Source organism: Suricata suricatta, chromosome X (genome assembly GCF_006229205.1).
Source record: "Suricata suricatta isolate VVHF042 chromosome X, meerkat_22Aug2017_6uvM2_HiC, whole genome shotgun sequence".
NCBI lineage: Eukaryota > Metazoa > Chordata > Mammalia > Carnivora > Herpestidae > Suricata > Suricata suricatta.
In genome coordinates this window covers 18709005-18729694 of record NC_043717.1, presented here as the reverse complement: position 1 = coordinate 18729694, position 20690 = coordinate 18709005, and the positions used below count along the sequence as shown (strand labels likewise).

General features: G+C 37.6%; 1 protein-coding gene across 6 annotated transcripts in view; it reads left to right on the top strand.

Annotated features, from left to right (window-relative positions):
* KLHL15 (kelch like family member 15) overlaps positions 1 to 20690 on the top strand; it is a 33925-nt gene that overhangs the window by 346 nt on the left and 12889 nt on the right. For 2 of the 6 annotated variants that reach the window (XM_029929536.1, XM_029929531.1), the window contains exons 1-2: positions 7 to 330; positions 12646 to 13357. In XM_029929536.1, the coding sequence (XP_029785396.1) occupies positions 12653 to 13357 (705 nt within the window). In that variant the 5' untranslated portion in view covers positions 7 to 330; positions 12646 to 12652. Of the gene's footprint in view, positions 1 to 6; positions 331 to 944; positions 2657 to 3724; positions 4188 to 12645; positions 13358 to 20690 lie in introns of those variants that run through there. The other 4 variants (XM_029929533.1, XM_029929532.1, XM_029929534.1 and 1 more) reach the window with 4 other exon arrangements.

Sequence of the window (20690 nt, the reverse complement as noted above, 5' to 3'; positions counted from 1 at the left end):
TCCAGCCGAGCGCCGCCGGGCGCCGCGAGGCCCCTGGCGTTGGCAAGGCCGGGCCCGTCCCCGACGCCGCGTCGCCTTGCGCCGAGCCCGACTGTCTCGACTCGCGACTCTGCGCTGTCTTCTTTCCCAGGACTGGTTCCGAGGGGGCCGCAGGCGCGCAGACTCGCCCCCCGCCGGAGCGCCCCGGCCCGGCTCGGGAGCGGCCCCTTGTAGAGGTTCGAGGAGCCTGCCGAGTGCCATCCCGGCGCCCGACCGCCCACCGCCTGGCCCGCCGGCCCGCTTCTTCCTGATGCAGACTGCCGTCCACTAGAGGCTGGACAGACCCCCGAGGTGCGTAGCCGCCCCTGGCCCTCCTGCAGGAGCCCGGGCTTCGTCCGCGTCCCCGCGCTCGGCACCGATTTGGTAGCCTTTTCTGCACAGACCCGAGTCCCAACATTTGGTAGACGCCGGGAACTAATTTGTCGTTGAGTTTACTTAAAATGTTTGAAATCTAATTTTTTTCAAGGAGCGGGGGGAGGGAAGAAGCATAATTCAGCCATTTTTTGCAGCACACAGCTGCAGGTACCATGATTATTTTCTCTCGAACCCGTTCCTTCCCTTTAAAAATTCTGTTTCTGCCTGAAATAGAAGTATGCAAAATGCGAGGCATAAAACGTGGAATCAGAAGGTCTGGGTTCGACTGGGTGACGCTGAGAAAATCGCTTACCGAACCTCGGTTTCTTATCTATGAAATCGAGTCGGTAATAGCCACATCACAGGGTAGCGAGGACTATATGAGGTCATATATATGAAAATAACCTATAGCTTGTAAAGTGTAAAAATGCAAAGCAATTTTTTAAGTAACCCTTGCCAGAGTGGTTAACGTTGTAGTGGCTAACTGTTGCTGCCTCGTCCCCCCCCCCCCCCCCCCCCCCCCCCCCCCGTATAATAAGAGTAAGCGATAAGTACGGAATAGCGAAGCAGTGCTGTGAATCGACCAGATATATAATAGTCACGTTGCTTGGCCTTCTTCCTACGAAATGCTAACTGCTTATTTAAATAACGGTATTCTTTAATTCAAATTTAACGCTCCTGTCGTGCTTTGCTTTTCATTTTTCTAGGCCGCTTATGCCCGTTTGCTTAGTCGGAATATTTATTTAACACTTTATGTTTAGTCTTCTGTGTTTTCCGAATTTACGTTTATTTTTGTTGCCCTGATTAAATTGCAACTCAGACAATGCTTTTAAGGTCTATTCTTTCATTTTAATGCTGTTTTTCATGTCTAGGAAACGGGATGCCTGAATATTCCTACTAATTTAAAAATTGTTTTTGAAGAGCTCACAAATGCATTCAGATTTCTGTAATTCTTAACAGATCTAGAAATGTATAGAAATTTTCAACTTTTTGGCCGTGTAATAGTATTATATGATTTCATTCTCTTTTTAAATCATCACGGCACTTAGTAGGTGCTTAAAACCAGTTTTTCCATAGTAAAGGGTGTTAATTTGCACTCTTGCTGATTTTACTTGGGAGAAATAATAGAATACTAAATAGTTGTGGTTTGAGAAATTGGACTTGTCAGAATTTATAATTTATATGTGTAACAACAGATGAGATATGGAATAATTCTTACTTGGGTACATCAAAAATGAACCGTGTAGTATGTTTTGGCTTAAAAATGGTCCACAAAAAGTGAAAGAAGCATTTTTCTTAGAATATTGTTTTTAGCCAACAAATGGTTTTCTGAGTTTTTTTTCTGAGACGTTTTATTTTATAGTCCCATACCAGTTGTTTTTTAGAGTATGGTTTTGTGTTTTGTAAAAAGATAGAATAATGTAAGTGGTTGGATTAAATTAGCAGATGGAACAGCCTCTTCTAATGTGCTGGGCTTTTATGCATTGGACTTACCGTTTGTCCTGAAGAAAAAATATTGGCAAATCACTGCTTTATTGGTAATTTCAAGGTTTGACCTTCTCTCTGCCTTAATTTGGGTTATCTGGGGCTAAAATCTTGGAACCAGGGCTGGCTTGGCTTTCATGGGTGTTCAGAAGGGCCCTGAAGTTGGTGTAATAATTTGCATGTAAAACTGGCATTGTACAATATAAAGGTGAACGGTAAAACTCATGCTAATTTAAATTTTAAATTTCTCTTTACTCAGAACGCACTAAGCAACAAATAAAAACACAAGTCGAGAGAGACCTCAGAAGAAAGAAGAAGACTTTTTGTTTTAGTACCTTTAACGACACTTTTTTCTAGTTTCGGACAAGGGGGCCCAAATTTTCATTTCATTTAGGTCCCAAAAATTAACTGGCTTGTTGTCAGCTTGCCCTTCACATTGTAAACATTTTAAGAGTAAATAACATTAATTGTGAGGAGAATTAATATTTAGTTTGAGGGGTTGGATTAATTTATTAGCATGTATTTCCTCTGAACTGGAATGCTGTAGTTTGGGGTTTTTTTTATTGAAGAGAAATTAAAGCGTCGTCGGTGAAGCATTATAGGGTACTGGTTAAACACAGGCTCTGAAGAGGGGCCGACCCCAACTCCATCGCTTAAGGATCATGGCCTTGGGCAAGTTTCTTAACCTCTGTGAGCTTTGATTTTTCTCATTTTTAAATCCGGGATGGTTACAGAACATGGAACGTTATGTGGATTAAATTTTCTGCTCATCCAACAGGTATTTATTAAGCACTTATGATATGCCAAGCGCTGTTATTTCTAGGTTGTGAGGGATACAACAGTCAAAGCAAAACCAGAAAAAAGAAAAACAACCAAAACAGTAAACTAAAGAAGGAAAAGAGCCTCTATCTCAATTTTACTATACTATAAAGAAAAATTAAGCAGAAAAGTCAAGTGAAGATTTCAGGTTGTTGAGGCGGGTGGTGTTTTTGTTTGTTTGCTTGTTTTAATTTTAAAGATGGGGTCTGGGCAATCCCTCACTGCGATGACACTGGAGTAAATACCTGAAGGAGATCTCGGGATCCAGGTAGAGGGAGCAGCACGTGTAGAAGTCTTAAGGTGGGTGTGTGGCTGGTTTGCAAGAAATAGCAAGAGAGGCCGGTATATCTGGGGCAGGGGACCATGGGGGAGAATAATAGGAGGGAGTATTATTATTGCCATTTTAACGATCATTGGAGAGGCTCTTGTTAATATTTGCTGTGGGATTATGTTGTATTGCCGCTGGTCCAAAAGTGGAAGGCCTTTTCAGAATTAGGAATTTTAACTTCGGAAGAGATTAGAAAAGGCGAGGTATTTCCTCAGACACTCTGGTTTTAATACAAGGCTTTTAAAGCTCGTCTGGCTGAATCATTGCAGCAAATAAGAACAGATACAAAAGTTATTTCTTTGTCTCTGATAAAATCATTGAATTTTTCATGATTTTGCATCATTTAAAGATTTGCAGGAAATCTTATCAGGACATCAAGACACCTTACAAAAGATTTAGTCTGATTGTATAACTCTTGTAGAGAACTAAAATGTTAACACTATGATATTGATGATTTCTTGTTAGCATATAACTTAAAAGATTTGGAGTTTTATTCCCCAGTAGAGGCTTTTCCTAGAATTCTCACTGGATCCAGTCTCAGAAGGCGAGGGGAGCTGTTTTCCATGACATCACTCTTGGACTACTACTACTCCTCGTAGTGAGGAATAGGCAGAGGGGCATTAAATGAAAATCTTCTGATGAAAAAACGGCATTGAAGCAGGAGTGGTTTTTTTTTTTTTCCCTCTAAGGTTTCTTGTGTTATAGGTTGATTAAATGCTAAACATACCTGAAAAGTGAAGTAATTTGGATAATAGGTGCCAGCCTGGGGGCTGGAGGACCCAGAGCTTCCCTAAAAGCTCAGTTAAACGGTCATTTGTAATTTGGTACTGAGTTGTAAGAACATTTAGATAGACAAGAAAGCATTTCCAGTGTTAAATAAATTAAAGTTCTGCAGCCCTGGCTCCCATATTAAACTGAATTGTCTCTCAATTTGAGTAGTGTACCCAAGAATAAAATGACTGCTAATATAGTCTGTTTTTACATTTTTCTTGCCTTTTAGATTGAGAAGTTAACCACTTTGAGATTGCTGAACTTAAAATTGCTTCTTTATAAGTTACAGAAATTGCGAGAAACTCTGTGGTTCTATTTTTGTCTGTAGTAAGCCTTGCATTTTCTTTTCAGTGTGCGAGTATGGGATTTGCTGTATTAGGCATCAACTTTGGTAAGCTACCAGTTTGAGGAAGAAGGTAGTTTGAAAAAATTATTCATTGAAAATAAGCATGTCATGATTTGAGAATCTAGCGTTTGTTCCAAACAGACAGGATTTTGTATGAATTTTCAAGAAACTTTGGGAGGAATGTGAAAGCATTAAATTATTGGTTATGGCATAAACATAAAAGTTGATTTTGAAACGTTTTCTATTTAATTGCCTAGAATTTTGCCCTGAAATTGGAATGGCAGCCTTCTAACTGAAAAGGAAGCATTTAATTTCTTTGCCTTTAATTTCCTGTCCAATTTTACCCCCACCAGACTTCTTTCTTTACTGGTCACTAGAGAGTTTGAACGGTTAGAAATTTCTGTGATATAAATAGCAGTAATAGTCTTCCAGGGCAGAGGTAGGAAGAGTATGTTTTGTGGATGTGTGCGTGTTGTCATCGGTCTCTTCTTATACCATCAGGAGTACTCAAACCTTTTGGTCTCAGGACCTCATTATACTCTTAAAAATTTGGAGGACCCTTAAGAGTTTCTGTTGATGTGGGTTGTATCTATTTATATTTACCAAAATAGAAATTAAAAAAGGGAGATTTAAAAAAATACTTGTACATACAGTGTAATTAAAAACCTCATTACAGGTTAATCTGAATAACTTTTTTTTTTTAATGAAAATTAACTGTTTTCCAAAACCATACTAAACTTGTTGAGAAGAGATGCCAGTCGGCTTCTGCATTCGGTCTGTTACCATATCACACATGTAGCCTCTGGAAAATAGAATGAACGTTCTGGAAAAGGCAAACAGCTTTTAAAATTATGACTGTGAAAATAGTTTTGACTTTCTTTTAGGCGACCAAGACCTCATTTATCCCTAGTCTATACTTTGAAAATCACTATACTAATGAATCTTAAGTGTAGAAAATAAGCTTTCTCTTTTCTTTAATCAGTGCCAAGTTTATGAAACAAGACAAACTCTTCAGTATTTCTTTCCTAGTAAAGTATGTCTTGTCATTTAGTTTAAGTTGGTTCCCCTTTTGAAAAAAACACGCCATTTGAAATTCTGAAGGCCAAGTGTGTTTATAAACCATGATTTCCTTTAATCTGATGATCTGTTTTGAAAAGTGAGGATACAGAATTTCTGTGCGTTGAACATTTTGTAGGTCAGTAAATACCTCTTCTCAAAGCCCCGTAATGAATTTTTTTTCACCAGCCCTCATTGATTTATAGCCCTTGAGTTTAATTTTACAGAGATTCATTCTTCCAACTATTTATTCCATAAATTGCTATAATTTTAAAGAGAATTTTTATGCATAAGATTTTGTGGGGTTATTTTTGTATTCTTATACTTTCCTCTTTGTAGGTATTATTTTTTTTAACTTGCTTACATGTGTGTTTTGTGTTTTTATTTTAAGCCTTACTTTTTTCTTTTCTTTGTAGTTTCCAGGGTATGCATTGTGAACAAGTTGGTTTTGTTTCACATGTTCACTTGTAAGTTTGGTTTTTGATGCCTTAAACATTGATGTTGTAGATCTGTGCTGCACAATAGAATATAATACAAGACACATGTAATTTAAACTTTTTTCATCACCACAGTTTTTTTTTTTAAGTAAAAGACAAGTGAGATTACTTTTAGTATATCTTATTTAACCCATTATATCTAAGGTATTATTGTAACATGTGATTAGTACAAAAAAATTATGTAATGAGATAATTTACAGGGTTTTTTTGTAGTAAATCTCCAAAATCTGGCATTCATTTTATACTTAGAGCACATCTCAATTTGGAGTAGCCACATTTCAAGCGCTCCATAATCCCTTAGCTAGTGGCTTGTATATTGAACAGCACAGTTAGAGTAAGCTACTCTGGTTGGGGCAGAAAAACTTGAAAAGCCCATAAAAGCTAAAAATTATACTTGTATGATGAGGAAAAGTGAAAAATGATGCCATTGCAAAATGAAGTCCAGTGTTTTGACTACCAGTACATCTCCTGATCTCTTAGGGATTTTCTTTGTAATAAACTTTAGGGAGATATGGGGTCTGTAGAGGTGACTTTGAGAGGTGCCATGTTCCTGTGGTTTTTTTGGATGATAAAGGGGCGTTAGACAAGAGTCGGACCACAGAAGCCATCATTGATTGACCTCTCTCTGGAGGAGTGCCTTGCTCTGGGCTAGGCATTGAAGTGGCTTCATTTAATCACCGCCCCAACTCAATAATAAGGTGATGATGATAATTCCTAATGTATGAATGGAAACTGAGGTCAGGAAGTTAACTAAATTTTTCCAGGTCATGCAGGTGGTGAGTACTAGTAAGCACTGTTAATTTCAGAAGTTTTGCTATTTCTAACAAAATACAAACTTCTCTGTATTTTTTGTAAATTAAATTCTAGTTTTAACTCTATTTCTGGCTAGTTGTATGACCTTGAAAACTTTCGCCCATGGACCTTAGTTTCTTTATCAAATTAGAGTTGGCCTGGGTCCTAAGAAACTTCACTGATAAGGCAGGTTGGGGTTCGAAGGAAGTGCTATTGCTAGGGAGAAAGGTTTCTCTAGAGACAGCTGGACTTTTTGTTTGTTTATTAGTAGTCTCTACACCCACTGTGGGTCTCGAACTCACCACCTCGAGAGTGAGTTGCATGCTCTACTGAGTAAGCCAGCTAAGCTCCCCGAGGCAGCTGGACTTTTAAAGTGTCCATTTTACTCTTTGGTTCCAGTAGCACCAACTGAAGGGGCCTAATAGTAAGCCCTAACATTATGGTGTACCTAAAGGCCATGTCCTGTCTTTACGTGTATTAACTAAGTCTTTACATGTATTAACTCATACAGTCCTCACAGCAACCTCTGCGGAAGGTTCCACTGATATTGATGCCTGCTTTTCACAAATGAGGATGTTAGAGCACAGAGAGGCTCAATAGCTTACCCCAAAGCCACAGAGCTAGTAAGAGGTTAGGACAAGGATTCGAAACAGGCATATGACTCCACACCTGTACTCTTAACTCACTACTTCCATTTAGAGATTAAATGTTGGTCAGTTAATCATGGAGTATTTTACCATTTTCTGCTTATACACATGCTTCCTATAAAAATGTAAAATACTGCTGTTGTTCTAAAGCTGTTAGTCTTCTTGATAGATGCACCAAACTTTTTCATGTAGAAAAGAAGTTACTGAAAGTCCCAGCTATCACAAATTAGTTTTAGAAATCAATTTAGATCAAGTAAACTTCTCAAATGCATTGGTAAGATTTGAAATATAACTACAGGTTATTTAGCCTGCATACCTGCGCAAGTGCATTATCTCTCTGTAAAGTCATATAAAAAGTAGAAGAATAAATGAGAAATTTTCTGACTAAATGTTTCGAGGTCATCATGGTGAATGCTCTCAATCTTACAGATGCAAAGATAAGGCCAAGAAGATTTGAGTAACTTAAAGTAGAGCAATTTCTGTTCTAAAACCATACTAGTTAGGGACCGTGGTTATGTGAAAGGAAGACCCACCTACAGTAGTAAAATAGGAATTTACTCTAAGCATGGAAGGATTTCTGTTAGAACCCAAGGGCAGGAGTAGAGCTGGGCCTGGGAACTGGAAAACTGAAGGTGTTAGGGAGCACTCCCTGTCCTCTTGTCTGGCTTTGTTCTTCTTGCTCAGGTCACTGGCTTTCTCTGCTCTTCGGCCCACCTGGCAGGCAGAAGTTGGTGCCCACAGCTGCTCTTTGACATGTTCCAGTTCCAGTCATACACAGTCAGTGCACGTCTCTCTCTCTTTTCCCTTTTTCTAAATTCTTGACAAGAGAGTGTTCCTTTTGATTTGTATTTCCTACCCCAGTCTGACTGTATGTGACTGGACAGGATCACAGAGTGGAGCCTGCCTGCTTGGAGTCCCTCTTAGTGTGCTGGGTCCCAGCAGAGTACGGGTGCTGTCCTTATATTTTTAGGGTCTTTTGACTCACAGTTTACCAATCATTCTCCTTTTTTTTTTTTCCTCGCTTCTTTGCCCTATGATGTTTCTACCATCGTAAGTATCTGGAACCTGGATTGTGTCTTTTATTTTTTATTTATTTATTTTTGAGAAAGCATAGTTTCTCCTTTTATTTTTATTTTTTAAAAACGTACTTTTTAAATTCAAGTATGGTTAACATACAGTCCTTTGTTAGTTTCAAGTGTATAATGATGCAATAATTTTATGCGTTTCTCAGTGCTCATCAAGAGAAGTGTACTCTTAAACCTCTTTATTTCACCCATTCCCCCCACCAGCTTCCCCTCTGGCAACCACCAATTCTTTGTATTTAAGAGTCTGTTTTTTGTCTCTCTTTCCTTGTTCGTTTGTTTTTTAAATTCTACATATGAGTGAAATCATGAGATATTTGTCTTTGACTAATTTCACTTAGCACTATATCCTCTAGGTCCATCCATGTTGTTGCGGATGGCAAGATCTCATTCTTTTTTTAATGGCTGAGTAATATTCTATAGTGTGTGTGTGTGTGTGTGTGTACGCATGCACGCGCGCGTGTGGGTATTTATCCACTTACCCATCAGTGGACATGGGTTGCTTCCATATCTTGGTTACTGTGGTTGGTACAGCCACTGTGGAACATAGTATGGAGGTTCCTCAAAAAGTTAAAAATAGAATTACCATATGACCCAGTAATTCCACTTCTGGGTATTTACCCAAAGAAAACAAAAACATGAATTCAAAAAGATACATGCTCCTCTATGTTTATTCTAGCATAGTATCTCCTTCTAAAATTTTCCTTTAGATGGACCCTTTTCCAGAAAGGTGAATAATAGCTGTTTGAGGCCTTATCAGATAGTGATAACTGTTGAATAGAGAGGCTTACTTGGACAAGAAGTGAAATCCATGGTATTGTAGGCATTCTCTAAATAACAGATGAATAAAACACAAAGCAGTCTACTCTCATGTCTATGAATACTGAAGTCCAGTCTTCTGTGACTAAATCTCCATTAAAAGTGACGAATATCTTGGCAAGTCACAGTGATAATGGTGTCCATAGTGATCCTGAGATAATGAAATATCAAATACTTCATCTGGTTTAATTTATTGTATTTTTAAATTCCAGTTATTTTGAAAATTGATCATTAGTGTGATGTGGGTAGTCCTGTATTACCCATAATGTTTGATTATTCAGATACCACTCTGTGATATTTCTTTTGTTCCCAGTGCACATGCGCATTTGTGTATCTATGCCTCATATTACTTGGAAGATTCTAAGCTCATTAATTTTACCTTTAAAAATAATTCAAGAAAAAACTCCTATTATCTTACTTTAATCTCCAATGTGTTAAAGTCATTTTGCCAAGAATTGCTTGCAGTGTCTAAATTATTTTATATCTGTTTTCCACATGATAGACAACCCTCTTGTGTTCTGCCTTCAAAGTGAAAATATAGCTTTTGGAACAATGGAGTACTAATTTAAAAACTTGATAGTAATTTCACTTTGTACTTACTTTGCTGTCTTAGGTAAGTGAACATATGTCATTTAATCAGTAAGACTTAAAGGTAATTTAGGGACAAACTGAGAAAGAAGAGGCACCTAGAATGCCTCTTGGTAAGATGGAGAATATGGAAGAAAGAACTGACTGGGAGAGGGTCAAATTATGATTACTTTTAGACTTGATGTTTTTGAGGTCCCAGCGGGACCCCAGAAGAAATGTCTAGTGACCATTCACTATTTGGACAGAGATAGTCAAGGTTTAGGTAGAGGTAAGTGTTAGGAGAAACCATGGGTTTAGATGAGATCATTGAAGGAGATACAGTGTTTAGATGAAAAGAGAAAAGGTCCGAGAACAGAATTCTGGGGAACACCAGTATTGAAGGAGTAGCTCAGGGAAAATGAGACCAGGGAGGAGACTGAGAAATAAGCAGCCCAGGAATAGGAAGAGAATCAGGGAAGTAGTTTCATGAAGCTGAGCAAGTGATGAGCCAAGGGAGTAAGTCATGCTGTGAAAGGATTCTGCGAAATAGTGACTAGGCTGTAACTGTTGGACTTGGCAATTCGTTTATCTTAAGACTTTTATTTTTATTTTTATTTTTTTTAAATTTTTTTTAATGTTTTTAGTTTATTTTTGAGAGACAGAGAGAGACAGTGTGAGAAGGGGAGGGTCAGAGAGAGAGGGAGACACAGAATCCGAAGCAGGCTCCAGGCTCTGAGCTAGCCATCAGCACAGAGCCCGACGCGGGGCCCGAACCCACAAACTGTGAGATCATGACCTGAGCCGAGGCCGGACGCTTAACCCACTGAGCCACCCAGGCGCCCCTATCTTAAGACTTTTAAAGAGGAATTTTTAAAACAATCAGATGCTTTTGCTACAGATAGATTAGAAAACACAGGTTAGCGAAAGGGGAAAAATTAGAACTTCTTCCTGATATTCATCCCAGGATAACTATTTTTAACATTTTGGTATATTCTTCCAGACTTTTTATTTGCTGATTAACAAACTTTTTTTTTTTAAGATGATTTCAGACTGGGCTAACGACTGAATCAGTGGGTTAATACATCAAAAAATTAAATATGGGGTGTCACAGATGACATTGGTGAAACAAAGTAGAAAAATACAGTGACATCCTACTCACAAGAGTGGAGAAGTAGAGCTATTAGCATGTCTTTGGAAGATGCCTTTCACTCTCAGCATCAGAAGCCTCTTCCAAATCCAGCGTAAAGAAGGGATTCCTGAAAGCCACGTTCCTCCATGCCTAATAATGCCTGGCACACAGAAGTACTCTTTTAGCAAGTAAAGGAGGAGGTTTTAGTAGTAGAGTGGGGAGATTGGAAAGGAAAGAATTTGGGAGGTTGTGTCCAACACCAGAAGATCTAAGCTGAAGAAGGAAAGAGGTAAAGTTTGGAAATGATAGACTGAGTGAAAAGGCGAAGATTAAGCCGGAGCGAAAGGTTGACAGTGAAGATTTTAGATGGGGACCGGTTTGGGATTGTGTTGAGATCTAGCAGGTACAGGAGTAAGGTTTTAAAATGGAGTAAGGAGGGAGGTTGAAGCAGTTGAGGCGGTCAGGGAAATTTGACTTTGAAGGTTTTGAATGAGTGGTCTTCTGTGAACATTGAAGAGGTGGAGAACATGAGTCTTAGCCAGGTGCCAAAGTTGTCGGCAAATGTGCGCGAGAGAGTGATCGATCCCCGTGTGTGTGTGATAAGTGACAAGCAGCAAGAGAAGATGAATTTTTATCTGAGCAAAAGGCCATGTTTTAGAAAAAGGACAGTAGAAAGCTAAAAGAAGGCTTAGAAAGTAGGTTTATAAGCTATAGAGGAGTATTTTTTCATATTTAAATCAGACTGCTGAGAAAACTTCGTTACCAGCAGGAGGCTGTAGGGGAGTTTGTTTTCACCCAAGCAGCGTTCCACAGGACACAGTGGGAAAGATAGGGAGGGAATTCAGGGTGAGGTCGAGAGGAGAGGATAGATGGCTGGCAGGCAGGGGACGAGGGAGGGTGCGTGTGTGAAAGGAGAAAATTGTTTTGCTTCATAAACAATCTAATAGACTGAACTAGTTGATTCTGCTTAGGAGATCTAATTATCATTCCACTCTCTTGGCTTCATTTCTCAGATATGTAAAAATGTGGTTTAATTCCCTTTAAAAGTTATATATTATGTATTTTAAATATGTAAGAGATGTGTGACCATTGTTTTTTAGAATAAGGTTAACAAGGTAAGTAAGAAGGAAAAGGTAAACTTCAAAATTACTTGCAACCGCACTACCCAGGAACATTGTTTTGGTATATATTCCTCCAGGCTTTTTCTTACCTAAACATACACATGTGTATTGAATTTTGGAAAATATACCAAGTAAACTGCAGTTGTCTGCTTTTTTGTTTTTTCACATAACAGTACCTAGTAAATATCCTTTGTCAGAATAGGTAGATTGCTGCCATCATTTTTAGTTGTTAAAGTTATCCATTATAGAACTGTACCATATTTATTTCATAATCTATTGTTGGGCTTTTGAATATTTTCCAGTTTTTTTATCATAAATAAGGCTAGAAAGAAAAATCTTGTATGTGTACAACTTGGCACGTTTATCTGATCATTTCCTTTGGGTAAGTTTCTAAGTGTTCAAGGTCAACTGTAGTACTTTTTGGTTTGGTTTCTTTTTTGTTGTTTTTTTTTTTCTCATAATTTAGCATTTGGCTGAGAAATTCTTTTTGCGTTGAGAATTTGGGGACATATTGAAATATACTTGATGAACAGTGTAAAATCAGTGGGATAGGCATATATTGTTTGTAAGTTAACAATTTACCATTGTTTGGTAGATATGTGATAGACTTTTTCCCCAGGTAGGGAAGCCAGTAACCTGCAAACCTTTAGGTGGTCTTCTCCTAAAGGGCTTGTACATGTAAGACATAGGCAGTGGAATTAGGATGATTACAAAAAATTGGTCTTGAGTTAATAATGTCTTCAGAATGCATGGAAATGATTAACACAGTTTTCTTTGATTACCTTTCTTCCAGGTGATTCATGGCAGGGGACGTGGAAGGATTCTGTTCCTCCATCCATGACACCAGTGTCTCTGCTGGGTTCAGAGCACTGTATGAGGAGCGATTGCTTCTTGATGTCACTCTGGTTATTGAAGATCATCAGTTCCAGGCCCATAAAGCACTGTTGGCCACCCAGAGTGATTACTTCCGAATTATGTTTACTGCAGACATGAGGGAGCGAGATCAGGACAAAATTCATTTAAAAGGTTTAACTGCTACTGGTTTCAGCCACGTGCTTCAATTTATGTACTATGGAACTATAGAACTGAGTATGAATACTGTTCATGAGATCCTTCAGGCTGCCATGTATGTTCAACTTATAGAAGTGGTGAAGTTCTGCTGTTCTTTTCTGTTAGCAAAAATCTGCTTAGAAAATTGTGCAGAAATTATGAGACTCTTAGATGATTTTGGTGTTAACATCGAGGGAGTCAGGGAGAAGTTGGACGCCTTTCTGCTAGACAACTTTGTGCCACTCATGTCCAGGCCTGACTTCCTGTCTTATCTTAGCTTTGAGAAGCTCATGTCTTATTTGGATAATGATCATCTGAGCAAGTTCCCAGAGATAGAGCTGTACGAGGCTGTGCAGTCTTGGCTGCGGCATGATAGAAGACGCTGGAGACATACCGATACCATCATTCAGAACATCAGGTTTTGTTTGATGACCCCATCCAGTGTTTTTGAGAAGGTTAGTGCATTTGAAAGCAATAGACAGGACTCATTTCGTTAAGGCAGTATGTCTTTATAGGTGACATTCCCAGGCTTGGTCAGGAGCTAAAAAGGGAATGAATTGTTTATGAGAATAGTTTATGTGTAAGAAGTCTTAATCTGTTGTAGCTTGTGCATATAGGTTTTTAAAAACACATTTTGTGGGTGAAAGATGAACCAGGTAGGTAGTAGTTTTGTTTTAAAAGTACTTTTGAAGTTAAAGCATAATTATGTAACGCAAAATATTCCATGTTTGCTTTAGCTCTTCTTTCTTTTTAATAAAGTAATTAAATCTGAACTGCATCAGGCTAGCTCAGTTTTTAAAAATTAAGTAATAGGTGCTGAAATTAGAATTGATAGGAGTTTTGTTCTGAATGACATGGATTAGTGTGCACTTTCGTATTCCTCTAAAACGTAGTGAGACCATAAAGTAGCTCCTGCAAACCATTAGGTCCTAGTGGTGATTCTTCCCTACTCTTACCTAGTTGATTTTCTTCCTTGCTCTTCAGTAGTTCTTCAGTAGTTCTGTTTTTCCCATTTCATTGTGAATACTAACTAAATTTAACCATGAAAACATGTTTATGTCTAAAACCATTGTTTTGGCATTTCTAACTAAATAGGCCATCAGTCATCTATCTATATTGATCAAACATCCCTGTGCACATTTTACCTTGTAATAGTTCTGCTCTCTTAAAAATAGTCTTTCTCCAAAACAGCCTTGGCCTTTTTGCATGTAAGCCTATTTCATTTTTATATCAGAGTCTCACTTGTGATCCTTTCTTTTGGAAAGGAGAGAAAGCAGTTTCAGTAATTGCTTAACTTAATTGGTTTCTAATCACATGGTTACCTCTGGGGCTCTGTTTACCTCCTGCATCTTTTCTTCTAGAAAGCACACTTGAAGCTTTGGTCGACACCCTTCATGTTAAATAGTTCCTCAGATTTAGTTAGGAGACCTGGTGATAAAAATATAATATTCTCAAAGGAGGGTTGTTTGCACCACTTGAAAAATAAACAAATTTGCACCTTCAAGTAATATTCAGCAGCCTGGCATGTTTTTCCTCCCTCTGAAATGCTGTGAAATTTCATTAACTTATACTTTTAATAGAGAATTCAGTTTTACAGGATTTTTTTTTCTTCTCAGAATGTACTGATCTGACAAATAATTTTAAGAATACATTTCCTAATTACTTTTTGTTGGGTAATAACCAGCCCCACATCAACTATGTAAATCATTTGTCTCTGATTTGATTTTTTTCTTTACTATTGTTTTTATTGCTCTCTTTCCCTGGGGAATCCTGTTTTGTCTTTAGACATTAAATGCAAATGCTTTCCCACTACAAAAGGAACAAAACCCCCTCCAACTTCAGTCTAGATGGCAGTACTGGTGAAATAGAAAAATAAAATTTCTCCTTTTGTGAAGCAATATGGTGGATAATTTTTAGCTGTAAATGATATTTAAGTGCTAGAGCAGAGCCTTTTTATATTCTAATCACCAGTTCAAGGTGGTCAATAGTGTTTGGTCGAAATGAAAGTTAATACCATCAAGTAGTTTTGTAAATTATATGAAGCATTCTTGTACCTTCTGATAGATTTTTGTTTGCTTATATAGTATAGGAAGTGGTTATTAACCATTGGCCAAGTATTGGGCATCTCATCAGAATAAAAATGTTAGGACTTCCTTCTTAATTTCTTAGGAAAACTTCATAAGGCCCTGGCCACAGAGAAATCTTTCAGTTTTTTGTTATATAAGTCTTTCTGTTTTATTTTAGTAGTACTAGTCACATAAATAGAAGGTAGTCTGTATTCTTACCTTTACAATATTTGAGAGTTAATGCCTATCAAAGGACTCTATGGCTTTTTATTTCATTTTAATTCCAGTAGAGTTAACATACAGTGTTATATTAGTTTCAGTAGGCCTGTATGGCTATCTAAATTTTGAGAAGCACTAACTTGGGCAAATTTTTTAGAGCTTATCTCTAGAAATAAAACTTTATAAACTAAACTAAAATGGAAAACTGGGCTGGGAAATAAGAATTTGAACTATTTTACACCATACTATTTTGAGCTCCCTTGAAAATAGGGCCTATCTATTTTTCCTTTATTTAGTATGCTGCAGGTCTCAAACAAAGCCATTTTAATATTCATTATATATGCACAGTGCAAGAAAGGGCACAGAAATAAAGACATGTTACATCTGTGCTGGTCCTTTTTTAGTATGAGAATCTACATGGGGGAAAGCGTAGGCAGTTTTGATTTGTGGTTTTATCCTATTTGCTGAAATTTAGAAAAATGGAATATTGATACACACTTTTTATTTTTAGCATTCAATTTTTAAAAAGTTCTTATGAAAAAAAAGTTCTTATGATAGTTTCTAAATATAAAAGAAGTCTGAGGGGTGCCTGGGTGGCTCAGTCAGTTAAACGTCCAGTTCTTGATTTTGGCTCAAGTCATGATCCCAGGGTTATGGGATCGAGCCCTGAACTGAGTGTAGAGCCTGTCTAAAATTCCCTGTTTCTCTGTCCGTCTCTCTCTGTCTCTCACTCCCCCTCTGCCCCTCTCCTCCATTAGTGCGTGCATGCGCTCGCTCTCGCTCGCTCTCTCTCTCTCTCTCTCTCTCTCTATCAAAAAAATAAAAAGGGTCAAAAGAATAGTGGAATCATCACCCATAAACATATCCTATAGGTTAATATTGTTATCATCTTGCCACATTAGCTTTAGGTATGTGAAACCATTTTAAAGAAAGTTGTGGACCTTATGACACTTCATTCCTAATTACTTGAGCAAGCAGCTCATCTCCCAAGAGTAAGGAAATTCTTCTACATAATCATAATACCATTGTTGAAGTTAACAATCATTCCCTAATGTCATGTAATACTTATTTTCTGATTTTCTCACTTGTCCCCCAAATGTCTTTTTTAGCTATTTTTTAGGATTTAATTTAGATTCATACAGCATACCTGGTTATTATGTCTCTCTTTTCATCTAGAGTTTCTCTTGTGATGAGGGTGTTCAAACATACAAAAGTTAGAAGAGCAGTATGAGGGAGACCTGTACAGCTGTCATCTAGATTCAAGAACTGGTAACATTTTACGGTACTTGCTCTGTCTAGATTTTTTTCTTTGCTGAACCTTCAAAAATAAGTGGCAAATACTATAATACCTCATCCCTGAAAACTTAACATGCCTCTCCTATGAATAAGGACGTTCAATGCCATTCCATCTAGGTAAATTAACAATAAGACCTTAATATCACCTAATAGTCCATACTCAGATTTTCCCATTTATCAGAATGCCCGAGAATCCAGTCATTATTTAGGCATTGCTTTTGGTTTTCATGTCTGTCTAATCTTGATCTAAAACAGTCCCCCACTTTTTTTTAAAGGAAAGATCAGTTACTGCTTGTCTTAGTGTGTCCCACGTTGTGGATTTACACTATTTCCTTGTGTTAGGGTTAGTTTAGTTCCTCATTTCTTTATGTGTCCCTGTTAACACATTGACTTTTCAGTATTGTCTTTTTTTCAGGAACAGTTGCAGGAAAATCTTGTTGTAATGTCAAAGAAGTCTTGGAAAACCACTTAGCAACTCTGACCAAACTTAGAATTTACCATTTTGTTTTTATATTAGGAGGCCAGGTAGCCCAGTCATCTGACTAAAATAATCAAGAATTTTATTCACAGTATTCTATTAGATTTCTTTTAGATTGATGAAATTTCCCTCCTTTTTAAAAAATTTAAGTCCATGTTTGTTAACATACTGTAAATAATGATTTCTGGAATAGAATTTAGTGACTCATCACTTACATACCACACCCGGTGCTCATCCCAACGAGCGTCCTCCTTAATACCCATCGCTCATTTAGCCCATGCCCCCTACCCAGCAACCTGCCAGCAACATTGTTTGTTCTTTGTATGTAAGAGTCTCTTAGGGTTTTTTTCTCTCTCTCTGTTTTGATCTTATTTTTGCTTCCCTTCCCTTATGTTATCTGTTTTGTACCTTAAATTCCACATGAGCGAAATTATATATTTCTCTTTCTCTGACTTATTTCGCTTACCCTGATACACTCTAGTTCCATCCAGGTCGTTGGAAATGGCAAGATTTCATTCTTTTTGATCACTAAGTTATATTCCATTGTATATGTATACCACATCTTTATCCATTCATTAGTTGATGGACATCTGGGCTCTTTCCATACTCTGGCTTTTGTCAGTAGTGCTGCTATAACATCTCCATGAAAAAAATTTAGAGACTTTCCATTCAATTTACTGGACTTAAAACTAGCTGAAGTGTCAAAATTTAAAGATTACTCTTACTAATAAAATTAGTGTATATCTAGGACTTTAGAATTGCACTGTTCGGGGGGCACCTGGGTGGCTCAGTCGGTTAGGCCTCTGGCTTTGGCTCAGGTCAGATCTCACATTCGTGGGTTCGAGCCCCGCGTCAGGCCCTGTGCTGACAGCTAGCTCAGAGCCTGGAGCCTGCTTCCGGTTCTGTGTCTCCTTCTCTCTCTGCTCCTCCCCCTCCCATGCTCTGTCTCTCTCTGTATCAAAAATAAATAAAACATTAAAAAATTTAAAAAAGAATTGCACTGTTCAGTATGTCCACTGCTTGTGGCTATTGAATACTTGAAATAGTAAATGTATTTTACTTTTTTAAATATAGGTATCAGAAGGTGTAAAATTAATCATTGTCTCATATTTGTGGCTCTTTATGTTGCACAGCGCTGCCCTAGAAGTTCAAGGAGTAAGTTGTTCTTTAGAAACACTCTGAATATGCTTACAATAAGCAGCCTTTCTCACATATTAAACCCTTCCCTGGTTTGTCAGCCATTACAAATGTTCCGTACAGTTTAATATTAAATGAAGTTACCTACCTAACTATTCTATCGAGTGGCTGATAAAGACAAACTTGAGTATAGCATCTCTTTGTCAGGATCCTTACTCTGGCCTCAGGAAAATTAAAAGTTAGTGAACCGAGCTTGGTGAAAGGAACCTGTGGAGATTTTAAGTCTTGTAATGAACAGATCTGAGCAGAGGCTTCGTAGTAAGCGAAGGAGATGTTGGGCCTCTCCCCAAGGAACAGCCCTCCTTCATTCCAGGGGCCTGAATCATGCTTCCTAGCTATGCAGAAGTCTTTGGGTTTATTCTTCTACAATATCTTTCCCCTTAGTCCTCTACTGGATTTTCTCCCCAGCTGAAAACAGACTGTCTTAACTTTTGTACTGAGTATTCTGGGAGCATCATCAAAGAGATCAAGATGGCAAATTTCCTCCAGGAATTCCTGAGAAGCAGTGATTCTACTTACTTGAATATCTTATATACCTCAGGTCGTGCACCAAACGCTCTCTGCATAGGTAGAATCTACAGGTTACCTCCATTTTGTAGATAAGAAAACGGGCTCAGAAAGGTTAGGAATCTTCTCCCAGGACAAAAGACTGAGTAAAACCCAGGTCTGCTTGCTTCCCAGTCCAAGGGCTTCCTATTACAGTTGCTAGAGCAGGGAAAGGCCCCTGAGGTGCGGAAGCATGCACTTATCTCTGTGGCCCAGCTTGGGTCATTCAGAAGTTGTTGTCTGGAGTCATGAAAATGCCAACGTGTTTGCATGAGCAAAATACAGCCTGGAAATGTAATGTTTCTGGAAAAAGTACAGGGTGTGGGAAAACCTTCAGATGTGAAAGCACAACTCTGGAGATTGCAGTGTATATATAAGTAAAGCAGAAAATAAATATAAGGATTTTGTCCTTTGAACATAGTTGTTGAGTTCTTATCCCTTTTATCTATAGTGGATTCCCCAGTTTTAAAACTAGACTTCAGTTTTAGTTTTTACTTACCCAAATGTCTGTGGCATGTTGTTTTTTCTTTTTTTTAATACTAGTTCTGAGGGTCTTTGCATCTGTTAACAGAAATAAGGCTTGACATTTGTCATTTTGAATTTCAGTGATGTGAAGATTTAAGTAGTTTACACTTGGCTTTCTTTGGTCTTTTGGTTTTTAAAAAATAATTAACTGCCTTACTGAAAACATCTTCTGAAGCAAGTATTTGGCAAAGTGCATATTATGCTTGACTTTTTGTATGGAAAAGATCTTTTCAGCAAAATTGTTAAGTTATTCATTAAAATACCCATATGTTGTTTCTTTAGTACAGTGACATTTTAATATTTTTGAGCCCAGGGTCAGTATCATAAATACGTCTATGGTTAAGAGCTTACCAATGATCCCCTTAGAAATTGTATTAACCGTAACCATAAAGTCTTCCAATTTTTCAAAAGGAAAGAAAATCTATTTTAAGTCCTGTAAAGATTTACAAAGCAGATTTGTTTGGCTTATAATTGGGCTTTCATAGCTTATTTTTCTTTGGTTGTTTAGTAAGGGAGCAGATTATATAGATGTTTTCTGCTTTATTCCACATGTCTTATAAACTAGCTCATGATACTTAGACTCCCTCGTGTGCTTTTTTTCCTAATCTATTAGATGTAATTCATATTCCCAATTTGGATTTATGTAACTTTTAAAGAGCAAAGTTGATGTTTTAATGAGAAAAAAGTTCTCTTTTACTGAGAATATATTTGGATTTGATAAGTCATACCTGCATTTTTTGAAAGTTTATTATAAGAATATAACTTTGAGGTAATTTTGATAGTCTGCTGAAAAAAAAACAACTTCATTACTAATGAAAAGTAATCCTAGGGTCAGAATAAAAAATGCTTCAGAAGAGATTTCTAATACTTTTTAAGTAAATGTCTTTTACTTAAAGTACAGAATTTGTGGCTTTAAAAGCTACATCTTAAAATGGGGATAAGTTATCTTGTACTCACCTTGAAAAGGATAGATTTCAAGGATTACAAATTAAGTGTCCAAGTATACCTCGGATACTCAAGAACATTAATAGCTCTCAGAACTGGTCTTCACAAAAACACTGATAGTGAGTGTTCCATTTATTTGCACTGTTAGCATAGTTGATGTAGATAGCATTTAGAGTGGGCTGTATGATACATGAGGAAATTGTTCTTAATGTCATGCTTGGGTGGCGTGATGTTTTGGTTAATTGAGGTACAGACCACTTGTAATGACATTGCTTGGATAAGGACACAACTGTTTAAAGTGCAGGTGCTGTATGCCCTTCAGAATTCCTTTACTTAGGAACTGATATGTTTTGACTAATCTAGCACTTGAGCAATCCAAAATTTCTGTCTAGTAACAAGACCATTAACTGTAGTATTAATTACAATTTAACGGAAAACTCAAAAAAAGTTTAATTATTTCTAATGACTTTAGCTACAGGCAGCCAAATCTAGAGGAAAGAACAGAAGTTTCCTTCT